Raw genomic sequence first — 25,306 nt, forward strand, 5'->3', positions numbered from 1 at the left:
TACTATATCATGGTGGGACTTTTAGGCATTCAACAGACTAGGCAATTTGCTGCGCAAACTGCTCGTATTTTTAGCTTCTATCACCGGGGTTTAGCGAGAGACTCGACCTGTTTTGGGCAGGATCTGGATCTAGCGTCAGCGCTAGCAAGGCTTTTGCGGGACCTTGCGACCTTGCCCTGTCAAACTGCACAGCCGCTTCGGCCCCACCCTGGACTGGTGGAGAGCCGGGCCAGCGCCTGCTTTGGCCTCTGCGGCTGGGCGGATGTTTAACGGACTTGGCGGGGAGAAGGGTGTCACGTTGGCAAAGAGCTTTTGCGCCAGGACCGGTTTCGCAGCCATGAGTTTGTGCACGTCAACACGTTGGATGGATGCGTGGGAGATTGACCTGGGCAAGGTCGGCGGCAGCGCATCATCGCAGTTCGAGATGTCAACATAGACGCCAAAGTCTGCCAGGCACTGGAGGGAGGAGGCGCCGTGCTCCGGCTGCGAATTGAAGACGACACCCAAGCCCGGCGTGGACTATGGCAGCGACGTAACCCCTATTTCTGCCGTCAAACACACGGCTGGCGGGAACGCCGTAGCGCCGCATCAATACGTCTCTTCCCTCAAGCTGGTAGCCGAGGCTGCGTCTCGTCGGCTTTCCAGCGAATCTCGAGTTGACAACATCTCGTAGTCGTTGATCATGCAGCCTACGTAGCAGCCAGTCTGCGATTTGAGAAGCTTCTCAATGGGAATACCAGCTTTGGACGTTTAAGAGTAATCAGATCAGCTGCTGGTCCCTAAAAGAAAAGATACCTGGAACGCTAATCATCTTATCCTTGCCCGTAACGGCGAAAAAGGGTGCATCAAATAGCGAAACGTCCTCCTCGAAAAAGCAACCATGCATGGTATGCATCTTTGGGTTTTTTTTTCTTCGAGTTAACAAGGTTTGCTTCAAACGCCAATTCTCCAAAATCCGAGTATCCTCCACTTACAGTGCCTCTCCCGTCCGGATCTGGATGATACCATGCTTTGGCGTCCCATTGATTCTTGCACCAACGAGCGCTCCGTCCGGGCTTTTTTTTTCAGCATGGTCCAGAACCCTTCTAGAGATGATGGCTCTCCGGCGAGGCGACACGCCGCCCCGATCATGGCGATGGGTTCTTGTTGTTGGGTTTCCATGGTACTCTCCGTACTCTGCGGCCGAAACCAGCAACAGTCATCTGGCTTGTTATGATTTGCAAGCTTATGTGGCAGCCTGGCAGATCTAGAATCTCATGCTTTACCAAAACAAGTCGAGATGAAAGGTCTGCGGCGTATGCTTTCAGAGCTTCATTGGGATCCGATGTCAGTACTTGCATGCTTTTCCAAGCCTCTGGAAACGGGGAAACATGGACATTCTTGGTACTATACTATGGCCGTGCAAATATCCCAGGATTGAGTTTTCGCCCTGTGCAGCAGAAGCCGAGGCAAATATTAATCTATCCCTGACCCATGGGGGTAATACGACCCATCGGTCCGGACCCAATGAGGAAATTTAGCAATTCATCCCAAGCCTTGGACGAGAGTTGATTTCGACGCCATGCGAGATACGATTTCGACAAACCAGCAAGCTTTAGCACTATGGGTTGATGCTATGAAAAGTCTAAATCACTGAGATCGGCTGGCTTTGGATGCGTATATTTCTTTTTTTTTTTTTTTTTAAGGCTCGATTCCTGTTGGGGAAATCTCGTGCCTTGGGCCCCTTTTCTCCCCCAGTCCGGCCACTTCAACTGACTTGTGTTTCAGCTTCCTCCGCTCTTCTAGTCATTCACTCATCATTGTCAATCGAATCCATCATGTTCCTCCTACTATTGAGCGCCCAGCATTTCCTAGCTGTCAAACGTGTCAAGCTCCATGCCGACAACTCGGCACAGAGCGGGACCTCGAACTCCACCACTCAAAACGGAAGTTCCAAGGATAGACTGCCGCAAAAGCAGACGCGTCCCGGATGCGCATTCTAGGGCTCCACGGTGTGGGCTGTTCCGCCAAGATCTTGCGGTCTCAGCTATCCACCTTTGTCCGTGCCGTGGACGACTACTACGAGGTAGTTTGCATAGACGGCTTTTTTTTAAATCGAGTCGTGGACCCGGTCAGTTCCCAAACAAGACATGTTCCCAGCAAGCCGCCGTCCAATCATGCCAATTACGGGGGAAACACGACAGAAATCGACAATACCAACCCGGGTCTATTTTACACCTACACACAGAGCTATTCCCCGTCAGAGATTCTTGAATCCCACAAATATCTTGGGGACGTCATTTCAGAACAAGGCCCATTCGACGGCATCCTCGGTTTCAGCCAGGGCGGCTTGATATCGCTTTCGTATCTTTATCAACAGCAACAGAATGGATTTACTCCAGATTTCAAATTCGCCATCTTCCTCTCCCCCATCGTGCCCTTCTCAGCAGACTGCCGCACGCACCAAGAAGCAGTCAACCACCTCTGCTATTCCGCCCGGGCGCCGGCCCGAGCGACGGGCAGCGCTTGCTGCACCCTCGCCTGTTCTTCTATTCCCCCTCATGCTCCGGCGCGAAGGGTGCCGCGGGCTGTGCGACCCGCGCATGGCCAGGTGTTTGTTGCACTCGGGCGGCCACTCTCTGCCGCGGCAGCCTGCGGACGTAGCGGCCCTGGTGCAGGCCGTGCATTGAGCCGTGAGACAATACTACGAGATTGCTCATTTGTGACGACAGGGGGTCAGAGTTTACGCCACGCCGGCTTTATCTGTCACTGGAGGGTCTCAAAACCAAGATAATGTTTTTATTTCAAAAGGAGGACAGAGAGCGACAGAGACAAAAAAAAAAAACATGCCACAATGCTTAGCTACGTGATATCGTGTAACAAATCTCCTTCCTCTTACTTGCAGTCATAAAAGTTTCACCTTTCATTGGCTTCAGTCTTGATACTGCTTCTTTCGTCAGGCCATATTGATGAAGCGCATTCTGAGCTACCCGGGCTGAATAGGGCCTGCAAAGTAAATTTGGAGCCCGGAGTAACACTGTCGAATGACGGTGACTATCGCACCCCCTGATCCGAAATACACAGGAATGCTGCAACTTTCCCGAGACCTATCACATTCACGATTGTGCAAACTTCGAAAACAGTGCTTTCACATGTTTCTTTGGAATTAATTCATCTTTGGTCCCGAGTCAATCGCTCCAGCCCGTCATTGGCTTGTAGGTTTGTGGAATCCTTTCCCTCTTGGGTTCCTCTGGTTGGTTGTGGAACAGACAAGGTTCGAACGCCCCTGGGATTTTCCCCAAAGTGCGAATGTAGTTTTTGAATCCGGGAAGCTTTTTTTGGTGCTTGGCGAAAGAGGAAGTGGGAGTGGTTATTTTCCGTCGAATAATCATGTATATGCATATAGGAAAGATTAGATGACTTTTGCGGGGATGGGAGTTATAAATACACAGACGGGCGGGGGGATCGTATCCCTTTTCCGAATGCTAAATTCCCCAGGTACAAGGACTCCCGGCGATGAGGTTCGTCCGTCCTCGCAACCTTACTGGGATCGCTCCCTGGCAATGTCAAGATAGTGAGAGTGGATTTCTCTCTATAATCAATATCATGCCCGCCAAGGTTATAGACGAGTGGCAATTTTGCGATGCCGAGATGCAAGTTTATTCATACTGAACGGGCCAAAAGAGAAGCGGGGTTGGGGTTTGAAGCATCCTTCTTCAGCTTTTCAGAAGAGATGGCAAACTCTCTGGATCCTCGGGTCCGGATGTTGCTTGAGCTGACATTTGAAGCTGTTGAAAATGCCATGTCAGAAAAAGGATCCCAGTCTGTTGTTCATGTTGGGTAGAATTCACAAACGTCGACCACCAACCGACATCTGCATGGCTTTTCTGCAGCCGGGATCCCGATGGACCAGCTGGTCGGCAGCAACGGGCGGTTTTTGCAGGATCTTTCAGCCGTGTCTGGCCTCGGATCGGCTTCGTCTTCAGCGGCCAAGGCGCCCAGTGGCACGCCATGGGGGCGGGAGCTCTCGTCCATGTCCTCGGCATTCCGCGAGTTCCATGACGAGGGCAGACGAGGCGCTCAAGAAGCACGGGGCGTGGCTGGTCGCTGGTCGAGGAGCTCGGGCGCGACCAGGACACCACGCGGGTCGATAAGCCGTGGCTGATCCAGCCCACCTGCGTCGCGTCGCGCTGCAGATCTGCCTCGTGGACCTGCTGGCCGGGGTGATCAGCCACTCCAGCGGGGAGGTCGCGGCGGCTTAGGCGGCCGGGGCGTTGAGCTTTGAGCAGGCGCTCGGGGTCGTCTACTACCGCGGCGTGCTGACGGGAGAGCATCACCGCTTGGCCGCGACGCCGGGTGGCATTGTGGCGGTTAGATTGGGGCGGGAAAAAATGACCCCTTACCGGAGCACCGTGGAGGGCAGAGTGACAATTGCATACGTCAACAGCCCTGATAATACGACCTTGTCGGGAGACCTTGATGGCATTCAAGCTGTCGAGAGGAGGCTGAAGGCGGATGACGTCTTTGCCAGAAAGCTCAAGGTCAAATGCCCTATCATTCGCACCGTACGGAGCCAATGGCGGCCGGCCGAATACCTTGAATTATTGGAAGAGTTGCTAAAGTCGCCCAGACAGCTGAAAGATGGCGTCTTGTATGGCTCGCCCGTCACTGGGCATGTCATCAAATCAGCCCATGTCTTGGGAGCCAAACACTGGGTGGACAACCTCCTGTAGCCGGTGCTCTTTTCCTCTGCTTTGGAGAGAGCCTGTGGAGGCAATGACACGGCGAATTCATCTTCTGGGACCATCAACATCCTCTTCGAGATTGAGCTACACTCGACCTTGGCAGCGCCGATCCGACAAACGCTTACACGAGCCGAGACCCCCAAAACCCGCAGCATAGGATAAACGAGCATTCTGACCCGCGGTCGGGACGCGGTGCAAACAATCCAAAAGACTGCAGGCTTGGTTTGGTCCAGCGGCGGCTCGGTAGACCTGGCGATCGAGGCCATCAAGCAGCTTCAGTGGGCAAAAGAAGACGGCAGCCTCGAGGGCTGCGGGTACAGACTATGCGACTTGCACATCACCAAACGCTCTCGTCATTCCCGAGACGACCGAGGGCGTCCAAGTGCAGTTTACGATGCACAAGTGCGACGATGCCAAGATGCTCGAGCCTGGCTGGTGGGAGTTTTTGCTACATTCGGATCGTGACGGCAACGAGCAGGCTACGAGACACAGCCACGGATATATTTCCTTGATCAAGCCGCCATTACATCCCTCGCCATCGACAACGAGGGCAAGTTTTCTCGCTGGCAAAGACTCCTTTTCTGTTCCGCTCCAGGACGGCTCCGCAAAACTGGTGCCCCCCGAACAGGTGTTCTAGGGGCTTCGGAAAAGGGGTCTAATGTACCGCCCATCTTTCAGCAAGCTCGTGAAAATAACGACGCAGGGGCAACACTGCCTCGTGGACTTTGAAATCTGCAAAAACCTAGAAAACATGGACAGGTACACGGCGCACCCCACGACGCTCGACTCGGTCCTTCAGTCCGCGTTCCCTGCCGTCTCGGTAGAGGAACTTGACGACGCAATGGTCGTGCAGAAATCCATGGCCGAAATCACCATCTCGCCCGCCCTGTCCAACACACCCGGGACGCGGCTCAGAGCAGCCGCCGAGAGCGTCGACGGGGAGATGGTGCGACGTGTCGGGGAGAGGCTGGTTGGCATCTTGACCGGCAAAGCCACGCCGCTCGAGGTCATGACGGAGGGTGGGCTGCTGCATAGGTTCTACGAGACCACGGTCAGGCTCGACAGGAGCTACTTCCAAGTGGAGAGGCTGGTGAGACGAATGGCGTTCAAGGAGCCGCGGGCCACGGTTCTCGGGGTCGGCGGCGGCACCGGTGGCTGCACGCTTTCGGTGCTAAAGGCGTTTACCAGGGTTTTAAACCGAGGGAAGTTTGACTTTGCGTCGTAAACCTTTACAAACGTTTTAGCTGGGCTTTTCGAGGCCGTTTCCGGAAATCTTGCAGGCTGGGGGCAGCTGGTCGATTATAAAAAGCTAAATATTGAGCAAAATCCCGAGGAGCAGGGGTTTAAGCCCGGCGCTTACAACCTGGTGCTTGCGCGTTAATGCCTGCACGCCACCAAATAACACGGAACGGAGTTTGACGCACGTGCGGAAGCTGCTAAGACCCGGCGGCCGGCTTGCTGCTGGTCGAAACGACCAGGGATACGTTCGACATACAAATGATTTTTGGAACGCTGCCCGGGTGGTGGTAGGTCGAGGAAGAGCACCGCAAGGAAAGCCCGAATCTGAACCTGGAGCAGTGGGAAAACGCCCTTTCCAAGACGGGCTTCTCCGGGCTCGATGTCTCGGTCCAGGACTGCGAGGATGACGAGAACTACTTCTTCAGCGTTGTCCTGTCGCTGCCCTTGGCCGGCCCGTGCTTCTCCAGGAGACCATCATCATCCAACCAGACCTTGAAGCACCGTCCCAGGCATGGATTGGCAAAACTTATACACCAGCGCCAACTGAGCCTGTCGGTGAACACACCACCCAGCAGAGGTCCGGCCACAGAAGGAAAACACCATACACCGGGCCAGTGATGCCCGTGTACAGCGGTCTAAGCGGCGCCGGTATGGCGATGCCAATCAGCACAAACGCCCCCGTCAGCACTGGGGCGGTCCCCAACCCGGCGATGGCACGGCCCACGATGAGCACCTTGGATGAAGGAGCGCCGCCGCAAATGGCGGGTCCAACATCGAACATCAATATAGAAATGAAGTCAAAGGCGCAGACCATGAGCAGATACGCACTGCCGTACCAGCCAATGTTGCTCAGAGATGCGCCCTCGTCAGTGAGCTTGGAAATCGCTTTAAATATGATGATGGTGTCCTGTTGCCATTGCAAAGAAGTCCACTTCATGCTTTTTTGTACTTGCCAGTGCACATAAGAGTAGAGAGATGGAGAGGCCAACGAGGAGCGCATTTAACCGCCATCCGGAATGAAGCTCCTGCTCTCCTGTGTTTGCATCCCGAGGGGCTGTTAGCATGTCATATGGCGGGGATGCTAAAGGATTCTCACTGGAGATCTTTTCCATTTCTTTTGCCGAGGGTCTTTGATTCCTGATGAAAGTCAACAGCGCCCACAAGTTCGTTGTTCACCGGCAGTTTCAGAGGGAGTCGGCGGGTTTCTCTTTTGCAGCCAAGCAGATAACAAATAAAAATAAATAAAAAAAATAAATACAAAGACTCAGTAACTAAAGATGACTTGTGAAGTTTGGCGCCCAGATACCCAACCAAAGTTGTGATGCAAAGATAGCCTGGAATGAAATCCCGCAATTAATTAATTACTTGCCGTATCTATACTCGTACGGTATGATAACCGCCAGATTTACGTGTTTATGAAGTTAGCATCAACAGTGAACCCTCTGTGCGAAATTCCACCATCTACACACAATTGTGCCTGTAGCTTTCTTTTATTTTTATTTTTATTCAGGTCGGCATAAAGCCGACACTTCATCACATCTCGTATGTAATCAATTCGTCCGAAATCAGACGTATCGAGCAATCAGAGCCCTTTGCCAGCCCAGACAACTGACACATTCGCATTGCACATGTCAAATCTTGCCGATGCTGTGGCAAAGTAACGCAGATCCGGTGTGAAGGATGATTTTCCTGAGGCAACTTTTTGAGTTTTAATACACTAAAAACAAATCTCCGAATCTCAGTCAGTGGCCTTGAATGGGTAACTACGTCCCCCGACCCGGAAAAGGAAAAAAAAAAAAGAAAAAAAGGAGAGAGAGAGAGAGAGAGAGAGAGAGAGAGAGAGAGAGAGAGAGAGAGAGAGAGAGAGAGAGAGAGAGAGATAGGCTCTTCAAAGCAAGCCCGGACTGTACAGTATTGGGATTACTTTTTTCGGATAAAATGAAAACGCAATCCATCACAAGCAAATTTTCCGAGTTCATATCTACAAATGCGGCAGACGATGAAATCCATGTTTGGAACCTGGGATCCAACCATCCGAAGTTGAGATGATGGAGATGAGTCCGAGCCCCTGCTGAACGTAGCCTCCCGACAGTTATTACTTACTAGCTAGTGTAGATTACCTATGATTGCCATGTCCGAGAAATATTCTGCCTTGGACGGCTGTCTAGTCCGGGATGGAGCAGTTCATACAGTCGACAGCCTTGACAAGTCATGCGCGGCATATCTTTAGCAGTTGCACTGCCAGTCTACCCCATGCTGAGGCAGATTCAAAAGTCGTGAATGGGACCCTCAGATGCAGCGGTAGCCCTGGCGATCTCGAGGCAAGGCTGAGAGAGAGTCTTGGCAAAATTTCCCACCGTGGTCCCGATGCAGAGGGAATCTGGATGTCAGGAGACAAGCGCATTGGTAACGAGCCTTTCTCCCCAGCCTGTCGGGGTACAGTGACAGCGAGGTCGCCGTCACCCTCTACTCGGTGTACGGGACGCCTGGCTTTCTCCAGCACCTGCGTGGGGAGTTTGCATTCGTCTTGTACGACGAGGAGCAGCAAAAGGTCATCGCCATCAGGGATCGATTTAGCATTAAACCGCTGTTCTGGACAGCCGTCGGCGATGGCGGCGGGACGCTGCTACTTGCATCCGAGGCCAAGGCTTTCCTGCCCCTGGGCTGGAAGCCTGAGTCGGCATCTACCTCCTAGGCGGCATTGACTCTTCCGTCATCGCCGGGATGGTAACCCACCTGGTCCGCCCCGAAAAAATCTCGGTCGGCGACATCCCCTCGGCCAGAAGCGAACAAGTCGAATGCTTCTGCATCCGCTCTCCGACCGACGCCGGGTTCGACGAGTCGAGCATTACCACTTCGACCTCAAAACGGTGGCCAAGTTCGCCCTGCCGGAGCTGCCGCGAGCCCACGGCGTCAAGGCCGTGCTGACGGGGGAAGGCACCGACGAACACTTTGCCGGCTATCCTTTTCTTCCCGGCCGAGCTGCTCCGCGAGCCCGAACACTCCCTGCCGGACGAGGCGCTTTCGACCGACCACGAGACCCGAGCGGCGCTGCTGCGGTCCGCCGAGGACGCGGTGCCCATGCTATTACCCCTGGGCGGCGGCCGGCACGAGCAAGAGATTCTGGTGGCGCGGCGACGTGGAGACCACGCGCGACGTCCTGTCGGAGAAGTGGATCCTCAGACAAGCCGCCAGGCCCCTCATCACGGAGGAGCTGTACGAGCGCAAAAAGCACGCCTTTTCTGCACCGTTGAGGTGGCCGAGGGGTGGACCCATCTGCAGGATGCTGGAGGGCCTGTTGACTGAGAGAGCAGTGGCTGGTCTGGGCTTTGTTGATTGGGATGTCGTCAGGACTGGGAAGAGCGACTGGGGATTCCGAGGGCCCAGGGCAAGATCGGTCAAGAGTGAGAAGAGAAAGTCAGGTGGCCTCCTGAGCTTTGCGTTGTGCAATTCCACTTTGGAGCTTGTAGGCGTTGATGCCAGACAAGAATAAAATTAGCATCGTCATAAACCCCTTTTCTCTCCAACTATAATTAATTATGCAACGGAGGTAATGGCCTCGTGGTCGTATCAGAAACAGCCTTGACAGCTGTCATCCAATCGCTGGCATACAATCCATTACTTCCGAAGCCGAGCCTTTCCCCAGGAAATACATAGTAGATGATTTAACCTGGCTGTCAGTTCATTTACTGGAAACATTACCTATGGGCATCCTATCCTGTACAAGGCGTTGAACAAATTGAAAGAAAAAGAAAAAAGTGGGCGAGAGATTGTGATGATCTGGGGTCATTCTAAAGTAGCAAAAGCATCAACAAAGTCTAGGGGGAAGTGAGCGGGAGGACTTGCCGGATCTGGGTTAAAGGTTTTACAGTCATTAGTACAAGCTCACCAGAAAGGTTATCGCCGATATGCCGATAGGCCCGATTCAGGGTCATCCACGCATGCGTTACGCGTTCCTGGCCCGTGCTTGACATGCATCGCATCACCGCCCTACAAGCCGCCCCTCCGGCGAGATTCGGTTAGGGATTAGCTATCGTTATCGTCGTTTAACATGCACAGAGAGGCATGCATAGGAAAGCAATATCTCTCGGATGGGACGAACCGCGTAAGCTTGATCCATGAAGGATTCATTACTACCGTACTATGGTATCTATCCATCGCCTCACCAAATAAAAATCACTCACGCCCGATATTTTGTGGTCCTCCTCAACGTTCCATGCCCCACGCGCGACAAGCTTCACAAGGAAAAGCTTGTCCCCCTGGGTTGCTTATTTGCGATTAGCATGATTGGCTAGGGCTTGCCATGCTAATGTTCCGCCCGTGCCTACCTATCAGGATTACCCTGGATGTGGTCTCGCCGTTGCACGTGTCGGATTATCGCGGAAAATGGAAAATGCCCGGCGCAAGCCACAAATCAGCCCAATCCCCTCCTAATAACAAAAGCTACTATGTATTCCGTATACCGCGTAAGCTGGTAGTCATATAAGGGGCTGGTTTTTGTTATTTCTGTTTTTCTTTTTTTTTTTTTTTTTCCTCTTCTCGCCGTTCAATATGGAACCCACTTTCATGGGCTAGGATGACCGCCCCAAGCAAGCAACATTTGGATGGAAGCGGAGGTTTGGGCTCAGCGGCTTACGTTGACCGGCCAACATCTTCGCGTCGCGACCAAGGAATGGTAAAAAAAAAAAAAAGACTCATGAATTCCATCTTCAATCATCGGGGCGTCCGTTGATATCCATGCTTTTCCAGCTGCAAAATCCAGACACATCTCTCAACATACCAAGGCAAAAAAGTCCGATATGGAGTGATTTCCGATGCTGGCAACCGAGATCGATGACGAGTTTTTCACACCTGCAATACAAGGCGATGGGCTGCAAGGGGGTAATACTACCTCGAAGCGGGACTTGCCGCGATTCAGCTACCTGGCCTACATAGGCGAAAATCACTGAATCAGGCAGAGTGAGATGACGTAGGTGATCAATGATGCTGACTGACTCTGCAGCTTTTCTCCAAGTAAGCTTGTTTTGTTCACCGTCGCAATCGGAGAGAGAAAGAAAGAAGAAAAAAAAAAAAAAAAAAAAAAAAAAAAAAAAAAAAAAAAAAAGAGTTTGGTAGCTGCAGCGATCAACTTGCTCGTATACCCGTGTATTGCCGCCTACCTACCTCGATTGAACAAGCATTGGGGCGGTCGGTGAGGTTTTGCTAGTTAGATTTGTTCGCCACAAAATTCCAGGGTATATTTGCCGTTGTACCCACACGTGCGCGAGTCTAGACGGCGCTGGTTTCCTCGCGTTTTCCATATCGCGAGACTACTGCAAAGGGTGGGTTTGGTGGTGGTGAGCGTGAGTAAGCTCAAAGAAATACCGAGACAAATCCTGAATGCCGAATTCCATCCCATGTACTGTAGAACGAACGAGTAACCTTGACGACTAGTTAAGACTAAGACTCCAGACGACGAACCAGGATCAGCCGATTAATAAGCTGTCCTGATTCGAAGATCTGAATTAGACGACCCCACCGAGCCCGCCCCACTGAGAAGAGCAGATGGGTCCAGAAGTGGTGCCTCGACTGCAGAGTGCATGGGATAGTAATTAAATAGTTTAGCTAGCAAGCAATCGGTAGGGAGTACAATCGATGCACCCACAACCCGAGCACGGATAGTTCACTCCGCAGTGCGGGTACGCATGCCCAAAATGGCATTCTTTTTTTTCTAATTGCTTGTATCTCCATGTACCAACTACCAAAACCACCAAGTAATTACCACTTAGCCTTGACGCCTGCAGTCAAGGATCGGCGGGGCCCGTAATGGGCGGGCCGGCTTCTGTGCCGCGCCGAGTGCGGAATACCTGACTATACCCATTGGGCTGACGATTATGACAGCTCTGGATAACCCGGCATCAAGGCCGGCAACGATATATAAATACCTTGCTCCCTCGGGGTTGCCAGTCGATTTTTTTTTTTGTTATTCTTCCTCACCCATCCTCATCTCATTCGTTCTCTCGCTATCCTCCTCGGATCAGCCAGTAACGTCCTTGCCAAACATCACCTGAGTTCTCTTAACTGAGAAACTTCCAGCCCGTACGTGAGATAGATAACAGCCGACCTCGACAACCTTTCAAGATGAGACAGTTCATCGCAGGATTGGCCATGCTGGCCCCGGCTTTTGCCGTTCCCGCGCCGCAGTAAGTTCTTTTGGAGACCATCTCTAGGCGATGTTTTTGAGGGCGACAAGTTTCTTCAGTCTAACGCCAAGTCGACAGGATGCCCGCCAACTACGGCCAGAACCCCGGCCCCCAGGGCGGCGTCACTCCTCTGGCTCCCGTCGAGTCCCCCACCGGCCAGCTCCGCGGCTCCATTGACCTCCAGGGAGGCATTGCCCCCCGCCCGCCCGTCAAGGGTGGTGACTCGGCCAAGGTTCCCAACCCCCAGTTGGTCAAGGGCCAGGAGGCGGACGGCAAGCTCGGCCTCTTCCTCGACTTCAACAGCGTCGAGATCCCCCAGCCCATCAGGGGCGACAAGGGCTCTACCGACCCTGGTCCTCGTGAGTATATTCCCGCCAGTCACTCCTACAAAAAGAAGAAAAAAAAAGGTCGCCCTCCAGACGGTCATGGACTAACACCAAGACGCAACCAGGCACCTACGAGTACGAGAGGCTCAACCCTGACCTCTTCGCTCCCCCGGCGTCGGACAAGGGCGATGTTCCCAACTCGCAGTGGCCCATGTCCCTGAGCCACAACAAGCTCGGCACCGGCAAGAACGCAGGCTGGGCCCGTCAGCAGAACACGGCCGTCCTGCCCGTGGCCAAGGCCATGGCCGGTGTCGACATGCGCCTCGAGCCCGGCGCATACCGTGAGCTCCACTGGCACACGTCGGGCGAGTGGGCCCTGGTCCTCAAGGGTGGCGTCCGCGTGGCGGCCATGAACGAGGACGGCCAGAGCTTCATCGACGACGTGACCGCGGGCGACGTGTGGTTCTTCCCGCCCGGAATCCCCCACTCGCTCCAGGCTCTGGACGAGGGCTGCGAGTTCCTCCTGGTCTTTGACGAGGGCGACTTCTCCGAGGACGCCACGTTCCTGGCCACCGAGACCATGCTGCGCAACCCCGAGTCCGTGGTGGCCAAGAACCTCGAGGTCGACATCTCGGCGCTCAAGGACCTTCCCCAGGAGGAGCTCTTCATCTTCAACGGCACCCCGGCCCCCGAGGACATCCAGCAGCAGAACATCACCGGCTCCGCCGGCGCCATCACGGCGCCCAACTCGTACACCTACCACTGGTCTCAGCAGAAGCCCTTCCAGACGCCCGGCGGCTCGGTCAAGATCCTGGACCCGGCCACCTTCCCCATCGCCGAGATGTTCTCGGCCGCGCTCGTGACCGTCGAGCCCGGCGCGATGCGTGAGCTGCACTGGCACACCACCTCGGACGAGTGGAACTTCTTCCTGCAGGGCTCGGCGCGCATGACCGTCTTCTCGGCGCCCTCGTCGTCGCGCACCTTTGACTACACGGCCGGAGACGTCGGCTACATCCGCACCGCCGAGTCGCACTACATCGAGAACACGGGCACCGAGGACGTCGTCTTCCTCGAGGTCCTGCAGGCCAAGAAGTTCAGCGACATCAGCGTCTCGCAGTGGCTGGCCCTCACCCCTCGCCAGGTCGTCAAGGACACCCTGCACCTGTCCGACGCCGTCCTCGACCGCCTGCCCAAGGACAAGACCCTCATCAAGGTCGGCAACAAGAACATGACCGCCATCGCCGACCAGGCCAGCGCCAACAAGACCCAGAACAGGCGCCGATAAATGCTGCAGCACGCATTCGACTGGTTGCTGTTTTGTTGGGGATTGATGCGAAGCGATGTTATGTTCGGGTTGATGCGAAGCAATGTTACTTGACTTGTCTGGAATCTCGATAATGGATATGCATATATTTAGAAGGATGTGATAGACAGAATTAGATATATAATAGAGGGAATCATCCGCCTAGATTTTTACAGTTTGCCAACCTCTGCGTGAAATCTATCTGAGAAAAGAGCCAGGGAAAGGCACGCAGTTAGATCATTTGTAGAAATGTTGTTTGCAGGCAAGATTCGCTTCAATATTTGTCTCCCATGTGGCATCTTCTGGGTCGTTGTTGAGGTGGACGTGGATGGGGTTTGTGCGCACGATGGGGCCATACTGTTGGTGCATCTCCCTGATCTTGGACAGGTACCGGCACCGGCATGGATATAAGTCATGGTAGAACTCGTACCAAAAGGCCATGCCGGCCAGTTTTGGGCCGGGAATTTTGGCAAGTGGATGAAGGGTTATCCGGTAAATGTAGACAAGGACCCAGTAAAGAGAGGAATGAGCTGCCGCTTGTTGCAAAATGGCTGAGACGGAAAATGCATCTTTCTGGATATAACAGTGTGTTGGATGCACCATGTTTGATGCCGACATGTTGTTGACTTTAGGGTAACGATTAATAATTAAAATCCTTATCTCAATACTTTATATCACAGCAAAATGCTGAATCCAGCAGCAGCATCTCTAATTTCAATGCCCATCCCTGAAGCCCAGAGGTCCACAATCGACACGCTCAATTGTGGCTTTGTTTGTACCCGTGGTCCATCCAAAAATCCCTCTGGTTCAAGCGCGATCTTTCCGGCCAATATAGTTGGCCGAAAAACCACGTGGCTGATAAGGTACATGGAGCGCTCGATCCCCTGCCACCGCCGGGGTCTAGGCTGAGCACTGAGACTACGTGGTCTGTACAATCGTACCCTGGAGCGAAATAGATTGTCACATATCCCTGAGAGGGATCCAGATGGGCGGTTCCCAGTTGGCAGAGGTGGACATTTGATGCTGAAGGCGCGGTGCATGGTTTTTACGAATTGTCTGGGTTTCCGGGGGTTTTCTTCGGGTTTCCGACCCGATGGTTTCCATCATATAATTTGTTGCGAACTATAACTGAAAAACTCTCTAGTGGAAAGTCTAGACGGGGCCAATGGAGTCGGCAGACTGTTTATGTCTGGCCAGCATGGTGTCAAGATGATAGATAGAACGCGGGCGACTGAGCAAAACATGGAAAAGCCCTGCAACGCATGATGCTCTTAGCAGCGGTCAAAAGTCTAATGACAGAGCCATAGAAGCCCGTGAGAGAACAGAAGTGCGAGCACAGCTGCAACGTCGAGGTCGCAGTAGTAGGAGGATAAATTTGTCGTAAACGATGTTTTCTCATTTTATAGTAGAGTATGATTCCTTTGCGCCCGTGGACTTGACCCCTGTTTTTTGCCAAGTTCCGAGGATAGGTAGTGGTGAAACTTCACATCCAGGATGCTCCGGTACTCGCATTTGTTGGACCGGGAAAAAAAGATCTTCCTATGGAGAGCAAGGCGTTTCCTGGAATGGATTAATAGCACAAGCATGATTGAGACTCTTGGTCGATTTGTCCCGATGAACATGCCGCTGTATCGAGTCGACAACAAAATGAGGTCTGTCCCCGCGTCGGGGAACTCCGTGTTCGCCACGCGGCATCTCTTCAGTGCAACTAGCTCCGTTTGTTAGCTTCAGGACCGATCAGGGGGAGGGTGGCTGAGTAGGGTCTGTTCCCAAGCACGCTAGCAGCATCCAGAGGGGGACTGGCGCTAACGCGAACCAATGTCCCAAGACCCCCCGCATCCAGATCCTACAGGACCCTGAGATTCATTACAAAGACTACGCTCGCTCATGTTTTTCCCTGCGTGACACCGGGAGAGGCCAGCACAGTTTCAAAAAGGCAACGTCAGACTTGCTTTGTGCCGAGAAAATCTTGGCAAGATGATTGGCATGTAAGCCGTTCCAAATTCTCGGGTTTCCCCCGCTTATTTGAATATAAGCATTTGCCAAGTCGATTGGCCGTCGACTAAAAGCCATAACGCGCGCGATCCGCGCTTGCAAGAGGTCCCAGGCTACGCTTAACCTGGCTTACAGCCCTAAGGATCTGTCTTGGCTAATCCATGGCCTAGACCTCCTGAAAGAAGGGGGTGTCCAAGATATCCATCAAAGCCACCATCTGGAAGTAATTTCCTGATATTTGGACTATCACAAGCGATAATTGCAGCTGAAAGATTCGTTGTAAAAATAGGTTGTGACATTCATTTGGCGGTACCAAAACACACCGGCCGGTTAGTGGCAGTGGTTGAGCAACAAGGAAAAAAGGAGGAACAGGGGCTTATTCAGAAAAGTATAAAGACACTCAAGCGGGGTCTTCTGTGACAAGATATTAGAATCATCATCAACCTCGAGGCTCACCTGAAATAACAATATTTCCATCTGACCACGCTCATCTGTACACAATGCGTGTCCCGCTACTTCTTCTTTCTTCATTCGTGAGCTATAGCTTGGCTGCTGCCACGCTGAAGCTATCAGTGGATGCCACTTGTGGCAAAACCACCGGAACAACATGCCAAGGGTCTCAATGGGGTAGCTGCTGTTCGGCGCATGGCTACTGCGGAAGTGTAAGTCCTCATCCATCAACAGCCGGCTTTGCTGCGTGATCATGGCTAACAACCCTTGTGATAAAGAGTCCCGCCTATTGCGGCGCGGGCTGCCAGTCTGGATATGGAACTTGCTCCTTGACCACGCCGCCCAGCATCGATGCAACCTGTGGGGAGGGCCTGGGCACGACATGCCTAGGTTCCAGCTTCGGGAACTGCTGCAGCAGCAGTGGTTGGTGTGGAAGCTCCGATGATTACTGCGGCGTGGGCTGTCAGCCTCGTTTTGGCAGCTGCAAGGATTCCGCTTCGACAGACTCGGCCTCCCAAACCAGCGGCGTACCTCGCACCATGTTTTCTCCTGCGCCTGGTTCGTCGTCGTCGTCGTCGTCGTCGTCGTCGTCTTCGTCCTCATCCTCGAGCACCTCAGGCGCAGCCAGCAGCACAGTGACCGCCTCGACCAGCTCGTCTACCTCCAGCACCTCAAGCGTGTCCAGCACATCCATAACCTCTAGCACGTCGAGCACGTCAAGCCGCTCATCTTCGGCGAGGCCCAGCACCAGCTCAACCAACCCTTTACTGCGGACGACTTGCCCTCGAACAGGGACGCCTTGCAATATTTGGAAGAGAGGCCAGCAACCCATCGACAACCTCTCGTGCAACAGCCAACCGAGCGACTCCTGCAGATGCGTCATGAGGTCCCCTGAGCCAAACAGCCAGGCGCCTTACCGGGGAGTTTGCGCTCCATGTGTGGGAATAGGCCTTTACTGCTTCGGAGATGACGACTGTTGCAAAGGGAGCAGGTGCAGTGATAAAAAGGTTTGTGTTCCGAGCTGAAGGAGCATCCATCTTGTTGAACCTTACTCGCACCAGAAGACGGTGGTACAACGTCTCTGTTTGCAGGAAGAAAATCCGGCCTGGGTTCACCTGGGACAGTTTGTGTGTTCTCAAGTTTAAGATGCATCATGTGGAAAGCTGGCCATTCTCGGGTGATTGGGTCTTTCTTTTTTTTTTTTTTTTTTTTTTTTTTCCTTCATTTTTAATCTTCTCCCAGCTATCGAGTGTAATCAATTGATTCGTGCCAACCAAAATAATCCAAGCAACGAAATTATGCACGCCAAATTTCATTCTTTGGACACGGCGCTGGTCGGTCCCTCCCCTAGCCTAAACTGCGTTGAAATGTTGTTCTACCTTCAGTTGCACTTCCTGTACCAGTTTCTATATTGCACCATTTTCGGGGTTTCTGATCATCTTTTTCACGACGCGAAGTTAAGTCTGAATCGTTTCATATAAAACATTGCAACCCCCCCGTATAGCTCCCTTTTGAAATAAGTAATATATTTCAGGTTTCAATCATACAATGAGGTCTCAAGACCAGCGGCTCGCACGGATTTTGGCCAGCAACGCGTTTTTACCGCCTAAAATTTTGAAAAATTCACCAAATATAGACATCATAATCAGATAAAGTAAAAGCTTCACACAGATTTACTTAGGGTTATCTCTATTCAGGTCACAGGTGACGAGGCGGAAATATCTACGTTGGTGAACTTATAACAGTGTTATAATAGCAACGCCTAGTTGGCTTTTGGGATTGCTGCGTTACTTTCAAACAGGTACTTTGGTACAATGTTACCACAGCTATTAATAGTCTATTGAATACTAATAATGGCACTTCGCTATAGTTTGCCAGAAAAAACAAACAAATATAGTATTTGGGCCAATACTTAGTACAAGTTAATCAAGTACGAAAATAAATGTTCTTATCGTGCAATAATATCCGTAAGGTTTTAACTTTGGAATTAGAACTTCAAATAAGCCTCCGACATAATTATATAAACAAAGAAGATCGAACGAAGATGAATTTATAAGGACTGCTTGAATAATTCCTACCAGCAAGTAAGTCAGTTGCGTTTCTATGATCAGCACCAAAGTCATGCGCAGAAAATTATGTTGTACAAAACAATGGTTGTATTTAGCGCCACATTCCCAAGCGCATAATATGCACAAATATTAAAATACCTACTGGGTGCTTTAAACGCAGAGAATAAACCAAGCCTCTGATTGGTAGCAATAGCCTTCTTATTGTTGCGGAAAATAGACGGCAAGATGCTATTAAAATCAATTTAATAAATAAAACTCCAACCTACGACTATAGGGTAGCGATGTCAACGTTATGAAAACACCACAGAAAAAGGGAAAAGGAGCTTATCAGAGAAGAATGGTTACAGAGATTAATAATCAGGGTGGACGAGCAAATAGCCCAAGTGGTTTGAAAAGAGAAATAATCAAATACAGCAATTCGCGCGAGTAGTTTTTTCTTAACATTTGATTCTCACACGTGTGCGAAGTTTACCTCCATTATTAGCGCCTTTATTTATCATTAATTTTATCCTTTTTCATCAGATTCCTCTTGAAACAGAGTTTATCAAGGTGATATTAATATTATTAAGATGTATTATAATAATAATATTTTTTTCACATTATGCGCTTTACAATTGCATTGAAAATTCAGTAAAAGCATTACTAACTTTTCTATATGCTATTAATAGTATAATAACATGCTATATTTGTTAATAAGCCCTGAAAATAGTAATCTTGTGAATTTTAAAGAAGAACTAACCATGAGAGTATACACACCGAATGTGTTGAGGTATAATATGAGCAAATTAGCATAGGCAGTTAATTCAAGCTTTGAGTTTTCTTCCTAGGATAAAGCAGTCACCTTGTTCTCCCTTACTGCTCAAGCTCCTATATAATCTCAAATCGAGGCCCTCCCATCAAACCGAGCACTTGGTACAAAAGAGGCACATATTAAATTCATATTATCCTTTGACATCTCTTCCAATTTCGGCACTTTGGACTCTACCACCACACGAAATGCATCCCTTAACTTTGTTCGCCTTCACTATTTCCCTTTTGGGGAATGGTCACATTGTCAGCGCTGCAAATGAAAACCCCAATATCCAACGTCGCTCCGGGTACGGCGGCTGGTCTCCCTATTACTGTCCGGGCGGCAACTGTCCCCGAAGAGGTGGAGGCTACGGCGGTGGCTATCCTGGCAGTTGTCCAGGGGGAGTCTGTCCCCCGCCATATGGAGGCGGATATGGCGGTGGCTATCCCGGTAACTGTCCAGGAGGAGTTTGCCCCAGGCCATATGGGGGCGGATATGGCGGTGGCTATCCTGGCAATTGTCCAGGAGGAGTTTGCCCCAGGCCATATGGGGGCGGATATGGCGGTGGCTATCCTGGCAATTGCCCAGGAGGAGTTTGTTATCAAAGAAATGGAGAAGACCATGATGAATAGGACAGTTTGTAATTTGTTAAAAGCAGCCCTATGTGTGCATTAAGAGCCAGCCAGTCCAGTGATCGGTTCCGAGATGAAAAGGGGGACGAGACGTTTTCCCCAAATTAGCTTAATAAAAGATGTGCCTATTGTAACCTCATTTGACACAGTAAACACCAACCATTTTGCTATTGAATTCAAGGGTATAGTACTGCGTTTGAACCCTAAACCCCAATTTCCAGGTCCTGATGCCTTAGTAACAGGAAACAATTCTGCGATTCGATTACCTCTGGAGAGATCAGACTCACTAATGCTAGAGAACAAACTTATTTATACCAAGGCTAAAGTTATGTGGTTTAAATAAACGATTCCAGATGATTTTGCAAAACATAGAAGGGGGGATGGAGGAGAATGGACGCAATTGGTTTGACTCTCGGCGGCTAGGATCAACTTTTCCGCTGTTTTCTTTTTCACCTCGCCAGTATTCATTGTTATAAAAGTGTCGGTAATGAATTACTAGTACGGAACTTCCATATATTGAGCATTTGCTTACCAAAATCAACCTGAATCAAGGGCTGTATAATTCGCGTTCTGAAAGCAGAATAACGTAAAGACGACGGCTTTTTGCAGCCCTTCACATGTGCGTCTACTCAGGCATCACTTGTTTCGGATTTTGTAGACAAAGGAATAGCATGAATTGATATCCTCATTGTTGACTCGACATCAACTCGAGCAAAACAAGGGATGTCACCTCGCTAGGGCGCTAGTCCTAACGATGGCCCTGCCCCCATTGACAAACACCAGCCTCCATGTAGTTGGCTTTAGAAGCAAACAAGAACTACGAAAGGCAATCAGTTGATGAATTGCGCTGCAACTGGCAGCGATTATGCTTTTTTCATGTTTGTGTTTTGTTGAGCCCCCTTCCCCGTCGCCTTCCCTATCAAACACATAAAAGAAATATTTCAAAGTGAACCCAACAACGATATAAGACATACACCTTTGTCCGCATCAACCCCAAATCGCGACAGAGACGTTGCTGTGGACTGTGGGCAGAGCCTCACGCCACCGGTGACCTCATATATACCCAAAGAGCTTTTTTCGTGGTGCTGATGGTGCTGGCAATGGGTCATAACGAGTTGGATTGGGCACAAAGTCGGAGCGGCGGTCATCGATAGTTAACCAATACCACCCTTCGATTGCTGACCAAGGGATATCATTTCTCGTTATCCACTCTCGCTCCTCTGGAGCGATTCTATTGACTTTCCCGTCCGCTTGATATAACGCGTTCACATTCTGGAACCAATCTTCTATCCCAGTCGTGTCGATTTGGTAAATATATCTGGTGCGCCACGCAGGGTAGTACTTGGCTAGAAGCTTCCAAGCAGAGACAAGATCATCTTCGAACGATATAAATTCGGTTTTGAATTCCCCCTTATAGATGTGGTGACGCGAGGTGTGGACGTGGTCATCGTACGTCTGCGGCACATCGTCAGGCTTCTTCTGAACCATGAGACCACCCTCCTTTCTGATGGATTTTGGATTGCGTCTACTGCCATGATATAAGGCTGGAGGGGTTTTTGGGCCTTGATAGTTGCCAGCTGAATTCCCTGCTGCTGTGCCACGTGGGCTCCCGGGTCTCGAGATCTGCTGCGCTCCGTCCGAGTGTCCGTTTCTAGGCGACCCCAGAGCTACGGCGCCATCGAATAGTAGTGAGGAGAAGGTCAAAAAGCTTAAAAGAGAGAACTTGTGCATTTTTAGATCATGCGCCGCTTTACAAAATGAAGGAATTGAGACCAAAAGAGAGAAATGGCTTATAAATGCCTATAAAGAGCGAAACGTATAAAGAACGAAATGGCTGGCGGTGAGAAGACAATTTTCAGGTAACACAATGGCAAAGGGGCAAAGTCATTCTTAAAAAGGGTTGCAGATAGATGGCTGTAGTATTTGCTGCGATTTGATGTTCCTGGGGCAGGATGCTGCATGGGCCAAGATATCTTTAATTAGCTGACTCTTTTATTAGAGTAGCACCCACTCAACACTGCCTAGCCTTAAAATTAGCTCATAAATTTCATGCGACTCGCATACGACAAGCTTCTCGAGCAGTGATTTACAGTAATCCGCCAATATCTTGATTAATATTGAGTTATTATATAATACTAACAAATCATTCGGCCTCCACCTGTACACTCGGCACTTTCGGCGACGCCGCGATTCACCTTTGTCGAGGGAAAAATACTATAACACAAGGGAGATTATAACCCGGGATACGTGTTAGCCGATGGGAACACTCTCCTAATAGAATTGGTATAACCCTGTGCCAACAGTGTCTCACGCAACAAATGATAAGCTTTACAACCGATAATATCTAACTGGCTTCAGGTTGACCCAAAAGAGCCTGAGTGGATGGCTCTCACAATGTGAGAAAGTCTAACGAGCGCAGCGCCATACTTGCATTTGATTCGCCATAACACAGCAAGTTACCAGAGGCGCTGGTGGCAGAGACAGGCGGGAAATTGGACTCGTGTCTGCACCGGACCGAGCTGTGCGGCATGCAACGCTCTCCAATGTCTAGTCTTGAAGAATGATGGGCGGCAAAGAGTTTATTTACAATTAAGAGACACAGCTTGTATTTCTTTTTTGGACTAGGATTTGGGAAGGTTGCCCCCGCGGCGATGAGTCCGTGCCGACCAAGTCTCACTCACTACCCGGTGCTCTATTTGGGCAACAAGTATCTAACCCGCATTTCCAAGGATAATGCCTTCGTCTGGCGGGGTCCGCGTCATGACTCCTTGGCGGTTGTTGTCATTCCATAGGGGGCTACAAAATATATCGGCTCTGATTCTACACATAATATCATTGCCCTCAGGGAGTTTTTTTTTCCACAGAACAACAACCATATTGCCCGCTGACAATGTTATTTTGCCCAGGTTCTGACCATGAGAGCAAAGCCAGAATTCGCATATGCATGCCATGACGACACTTGCTTGAAAAGCCAGCAAGGCTAAACGCAGAAGAACATTTTAAACTGCACATTTGCTTTTTTAGAGTAATTGAAGCTATCTGTGTCAGTGTTAACAAATCCAAGCTTATGATAATATGATAGTATAAGTCCTCCAAAAGGCGCCTTCGAAACCAGAAAGGACTTCCATCTGCCATGTCGCATGGGTGTTGATTGCATTCAAATGACTTGAAAACGAGAAAAAAACAAATGCATGAGCAGCATTTAAGAAGTTTTCTTGCACGTCAAGATCCTAATAGCCATAGTGAATGCTCATTAAAGTGCATCTCAAGGCTTGTTTTCAATTGGGCCCAGTCTCTTTAACAGCCATGGAAGGACTCCACAGCCATTAACAATGACCAAAATCAACCTTGAAAATACATTATTGAGCCAGCAAATTCAACAAATGGGAAAGCTGGGGTATGAAATACCATTTATAGCGGCAGGCTGACTCGAAAATCTTAGAATATACACAGAACTTATGCGCAGGTGTTCTACCTAGGAAAGAACAAAACAGTTCTATCTGTGCCTAAAGTTTTTGACATTATATTGATTTTTATAAAACAATAGCTCTGCGTCTTACTGCCGGTCGGAATCTGTTCATTTGCAGCCGCGGATATGGAGGTGCCTATCGTTGGCAAGATGGACGATTTTGTGCAGCGCAGCAAAAAAAAACAAAGCTCGGTAAGTGAAGAGGCTGGCTATGTCATTGTACAAAGCACTCGAGGAGATTGATTAAACGTCGAGGTTCCAGCCAGCCTCAAAACAGAGCCAGCTGTTTTCATGTGCCTTTGGAGCTTCGTGCATTTTGTCAAGTCCCTAAAGACGGACAGGCCTTCTTAGACGTAGAACATAGGGGATGCAAAATTATTGCTCGGCTAATACTTCAGCAGTTTTTGTTTTGGTATGCGCCCCAATACAAAAACCCGCGGGTTACCCACTTCGGGTTAAGCCCGCCAGCCCGCGGGCCCCCATTAAGCCGCCAAAAAAAAAAACTCGTGGGCCTTTACGGACCCCCGCCAAAAGCCCGTGGGCTGGTGGGCCGGGCCGGGTTATTCCTTTTTTTTCGGGTTTTGGCACGCCGTATCAGTGCCCGAGAGTTACGTAGAGAGTGCTTGTGCCTAGACCACCTCCGCGGTCTTGACTTGTCTTGTTAGTCTCAATACCTAGTTACTGGACCTATTTTCAACAGCATAAGTAGGAGCTGAGTCAGTCCTGCTAGGGATCCAAACCTCACCTACTATTCAAGTGCATCTCCGTTGTAGCTGTCTGACTTACCCCTGTGCATGTCCCTGAAAATCTCGATGATCATCCTAGTCATGATCTCGCGAGCTTCGTCGATTCCGACCATCGTCTTGCCGCGAGCTTGCTGGTCCATGTAAAAAGACGTCTGCGTATCCCGTTGCCCATGTCAGTGAAGACAAAAGCTGGGCAAAGTGTAAAGTAATTTAGCCACTCCTTCTCGAAATGGCATTGATGTTATACGAAGCGCAACAACAGGCCCATCCCCCATGCTGGTCCGATCACGAAGGGAGAGAAGACGGTAGAGACCTGCGACTCCTGCGGAAATTCGGGCGGGAATAAACACTATGACAAAATTGGGCTGCATGATTTAATAATCTTACAGCTTTGAGCGCACTGTTTGGGACAGGATCTGGGATTCTGTTTGAGTTTGTGCCCATGCGATTATCTGGTACATCCTCTCTGATCTTCCTGACTATTGGGCAAGTTTTGCAAGGTCGGGATGGGTAATTGCCACGTCGATCATATCTATGAAATAGACTTGGAGCTTGTCGACAGTGTCATCCTTCCCGCAAAGCCAATTGATGCTCTGCAGGATGTTTTCCACCCACTCTGGACCTCCGCATCAGCCAGGGGCCTGCTGGGACAGTCCGGCAGGATGCGGCCGCCATGCATCTCCAGGGCTTCGCCCCAGCGCTTAAGCATGAGATCGTCCGCGTTGAAGCGGCCCCGCGCGGCGGGCTTATCGACGCCCAAATCGCGGTAGGAATCTACCTTTTCGAGAACATCCATGCAGGTGCCGAACAGGCTGGCAACGCCAACGACAAGCCCAGTCGCCTCCATGATGGTCAAAGCAGCGAATTGTCAGTTAAAGAAGAGCCTTTTATACTCCTCACTGGCTCGACGAGGAAATAATAAAAAAAAAAAAGAGTCTTCAGCCATGGGCTGATTCTGGCGGGAAACGTCTGGCCGCGGGGTTGCCCAGGGCTCCCTTGATTTTAATTCTTCACCCTTGCAAGGTCTGGAGTAAGATAGGGGCTCCCATCTCGGATACGGCTGCCATAAACAGTACATCAACAACAACTACAACGGACAAGTACTTTGCGGATCTGGAAGCCGTAAACTTACCAAAACTCTCCAACGACCGCATGAGTGTTGGTGCAAGCGGCGGCAGGAATCTTTTCAAGGGATGAGGCTTCACTCTCGGGACCCTCCAACGCCGGGAGGAATATGTTAGCATAATTACCAAATATTGACCGGCAAAGTACATGTCAATTCTTTTTAGCTGAACGTAGTGATTGCTGATACATTCCACATCACTGTAAACAATTCAAAAATATGATTCATTTTCGGGCAATAAAGTTGCTATATTAAGTG

At 50.5% G+C, this 25,306-nt stretch overlaps 13 protein-coding genes across 13 annotated transcripts; 7 read left to right on the plus strand and 6 right to left on the minus strand.

Moving 5' to 3' along the window:
• Positions 1-141: 141 nt before the first annotated feature.
• On the minus strand, positions 142-895 carry PpBr36_09927 (uncharacterized protein; the record flags this gene model as incomplete). Its single annotated transcript, XM_029897045.1, has 3 exons — positions 142-519; positions 560-705; positions 796-895. 3 exons carry the CDS (start codon positions 893-895, stop codon positions 142-144), a joined length of 624 nt encoding a protein of 207 aa, XP_029745224.1.
• Positions 896-2,366: 1,471 nt separating this feature from the next.
• PpBr36_09928 (uncharacterized protein) lies at positions 2,367-2,669 on the plus strand (the record flags this gene model as incomplete). The annotated part of the gene is made up of 1 exon (XM_029897046.1): positions 2,367-2,669. One exon carries the CDS (start codon positions 2,367-2,369, stop codon positions 2,667-2,669), a length of 303 nt encoding a protein of 100 aa, XP_029745285.1.
• A 973-nt stretch (positions 2,670-3,642) lies between these two features.
• PpBr36_09929 (uncharacterized protein) lies at positions 3,643-4,313 on the minus strand (the record flags this gene model as incomplete). The annotated part of the gene is made up of 2 exons (XM_029897047.1): positions 3,643-3,767; positions 3,848-4,313. The coding sequence occupies 2 exons, from the start codon at positions 4,311-4,313 to the stop codon at positions 3,643-3,645; spliced, it is 591 nt and encodes a 196-aa protein (XP_029745416.1).
• A 57-nt stretch (positions 4,314-4,370) lies between these two features.
• Positions 4,371-5,361, plus strand: PpBr36_09930 (uncharacterized protein; the record flags this gene model as incomplete). Its single annotated transcript, XM_029897048.1, has 2 exons — positions 4,371-4,630; positions 5,004-5,361. The coding sequence occupies 2 exons, from the start codon at positions 4,371-4,373 to the stop codon at positions 5,359-5,361; spliced, it is 618 nt and encodes a 205-aa protein (XP_029745247.1).
• A 1,015-nt stretch (positions 5,362-6,376) lies between these two features.
• PpBr36_09932 (uncharacterized protein) lies at positions 6,377-6,900 on the minus strand (the record flags this gene model as incomplete). The annotated part of the gene is made up of 2 exons (XM_029897049.1): positions 6,377-6,454; positions 6,529-6,900. 2 exons carry the CDS (start codon positions 6,898-6,900, stop codon positions 6,377-6,379), a joined length of 450 nt encoding a protein of 149 aa, XP_029745044.1.
• Positions 6,901-8,174: 1,274 nt separating this feature from the next.
• PpBr36_09933 (uncharacterized protein) lies at positions 8,175-8,658 on the plus strand (the record flags this gene model as incomplete). The annotated part of the gene is made up of 2 exons (XM_029897050.1): positions 8,175-8,239; positions 8,391-8,658. The coding sequence occupies 2 exons, from the start codon at positions 8,175-8,177 to the stop codon at positions 8,656-8,658; spliced, it is 333 nt and encodes a 110-aa protein (XP_029745248.1).
• Positions 8,659-8,761: 103 nt separating this feature from the next.
• PpBr36_09935 (uncharacterized protein) lies at positions 8,762-9,269 on the plus strand (the record flags this gene model as incomplete). The annotated part of the gene is made up of 2 exons (XM_029897051.1): positions 8,762-8,884; positions 8,946-9,269. 2 exons carry the CDS (start codon positions 8,762-8,764, stop codon positions 9,267-9,269), a joined length of 447 nt encoding a protein of 148 aa, XP_029745249.1.
• A 2,814-nt stretch (positions 9,270-12,083) lies between these two features.
• On the plus strand, positions 12,084-13,756 carry PpBr36_09936 (uncharacterized protein; the record flags this gene model as incomplete). Its single annotated transcript, XM_029897052.1, has 3 exons — positions 12,084-12,145; positions 12,224-12,504; positions 12,597-13,756. 3 exons carry the CDS (start codon positions 12,084-12,086, stop codon positions 13,754-13,756), a joined length of 1,503 nt encoding a protein of 500 aa, XP_029745251.1.
• A 2,926-nt stretch (positions 13,757-16,682) lies between these two features.
• On the minus strand, positions 16,683-17,155 carry PpBr36_09937 (uncharacterized protein; the record flags this gene model as incomplete). The annotated part of the gene is made up of 2 exons (XM_029897053.1): positions 16,683-17,017; positions 17,137-17,155. 2 exons carry the CDS (start codon positions 17,153-17,155, stop codon positions 16,683-16,685), a joined length of 354 nt encoding a protein of 117 aa, XP_029745250.1.
• A 2,199-nt stretch (positions 17,156-19,354) lies between these two features.
• On the plus strand, positions 19,355-19,946 carry PpBr36_09938 (uncharacterized protein; the record flags this gene model as incomplete). Its single annotated transcript, XM_029897054.1, has 2 exons — positions 19,355-19,714; positions 19,932-19,946. 2 exons carry the CDS (start codon positions 19,355-19,357, stop codon positions 19,944-19,946), a joined length of 375 nt encoding a protein of 124 aa, XP_029745246.1.
• Positions 19,947-20,763: 817 nt separating this feature from the next.
• Positions 20,764-21,441, minus strand: PpBr36_09939 (uncharacterized protein; the record flags this gene model as incomplete). The annotated part of the gene is made up of 1 exon (XM_029897055.1): positions 20,764-21,441. One exon carries the CDS (start codon positions 21,439-21,441, stop codon positions 20,764-20,766), a length of 678 nt encoding a protein of 225 aa, XP_029745245.1.
• A 2,486-nt stretch (positions 21,442-23,927) lies between these two features.
• PpBr36_09940 (uncharacterized protein) lies at positions 23,928-24,772 on the minus strand (the record flags this gene model as incomplete). Its single annotated transcript, XM_029897056.1, has 3 exons — positions 23,928-24,077; positions 24,313-24,404; positions 24,541-24,772. The coding sequence occupies 3 exons, from the start codon at positions 24,770-24,772 to the stop codon at positions 23,928-23,930; spliced, it is 474 nt and encodes a 157-aa protein (XP_029745199.1).
• PpBr36_09941 (uncharacterized protein) lies at positions 24,599-25,122 on the plus strand (the record flags this gene model as incomplete). Its single annotated transcript, XM_029897057.1, has 2 exons — positions 24,599-24,792; positions 24,999-25,122. 2 exons carry the CDS (start codon positions 24,599-24,601, stop codon positions 25,120-25,122), a joined length of 318 nt encoding a protein of 105 aa, XP_029745382.1.
• Between the last annotated feature and the right edge of the window lie 184 nt (positions 25,123-25,306).

Source organism: Pyricularia pennisetigena (genome assembly GCF_004337985.1).
Source record: "Pyricularia pennisetigena strain Br36 chromosome 7 map unlocalized Pyricularia_pennisetigena_Br36_Scf_7, whole genome shotgun sequence".
NCBI classification, from domain to species: Eukaryota; Fungi; Ascomycota; class Sordariomycetes; order Magnaporthales; family Pyriculariaceae; genus Pyricularia; species Pyricularia pennisetigena.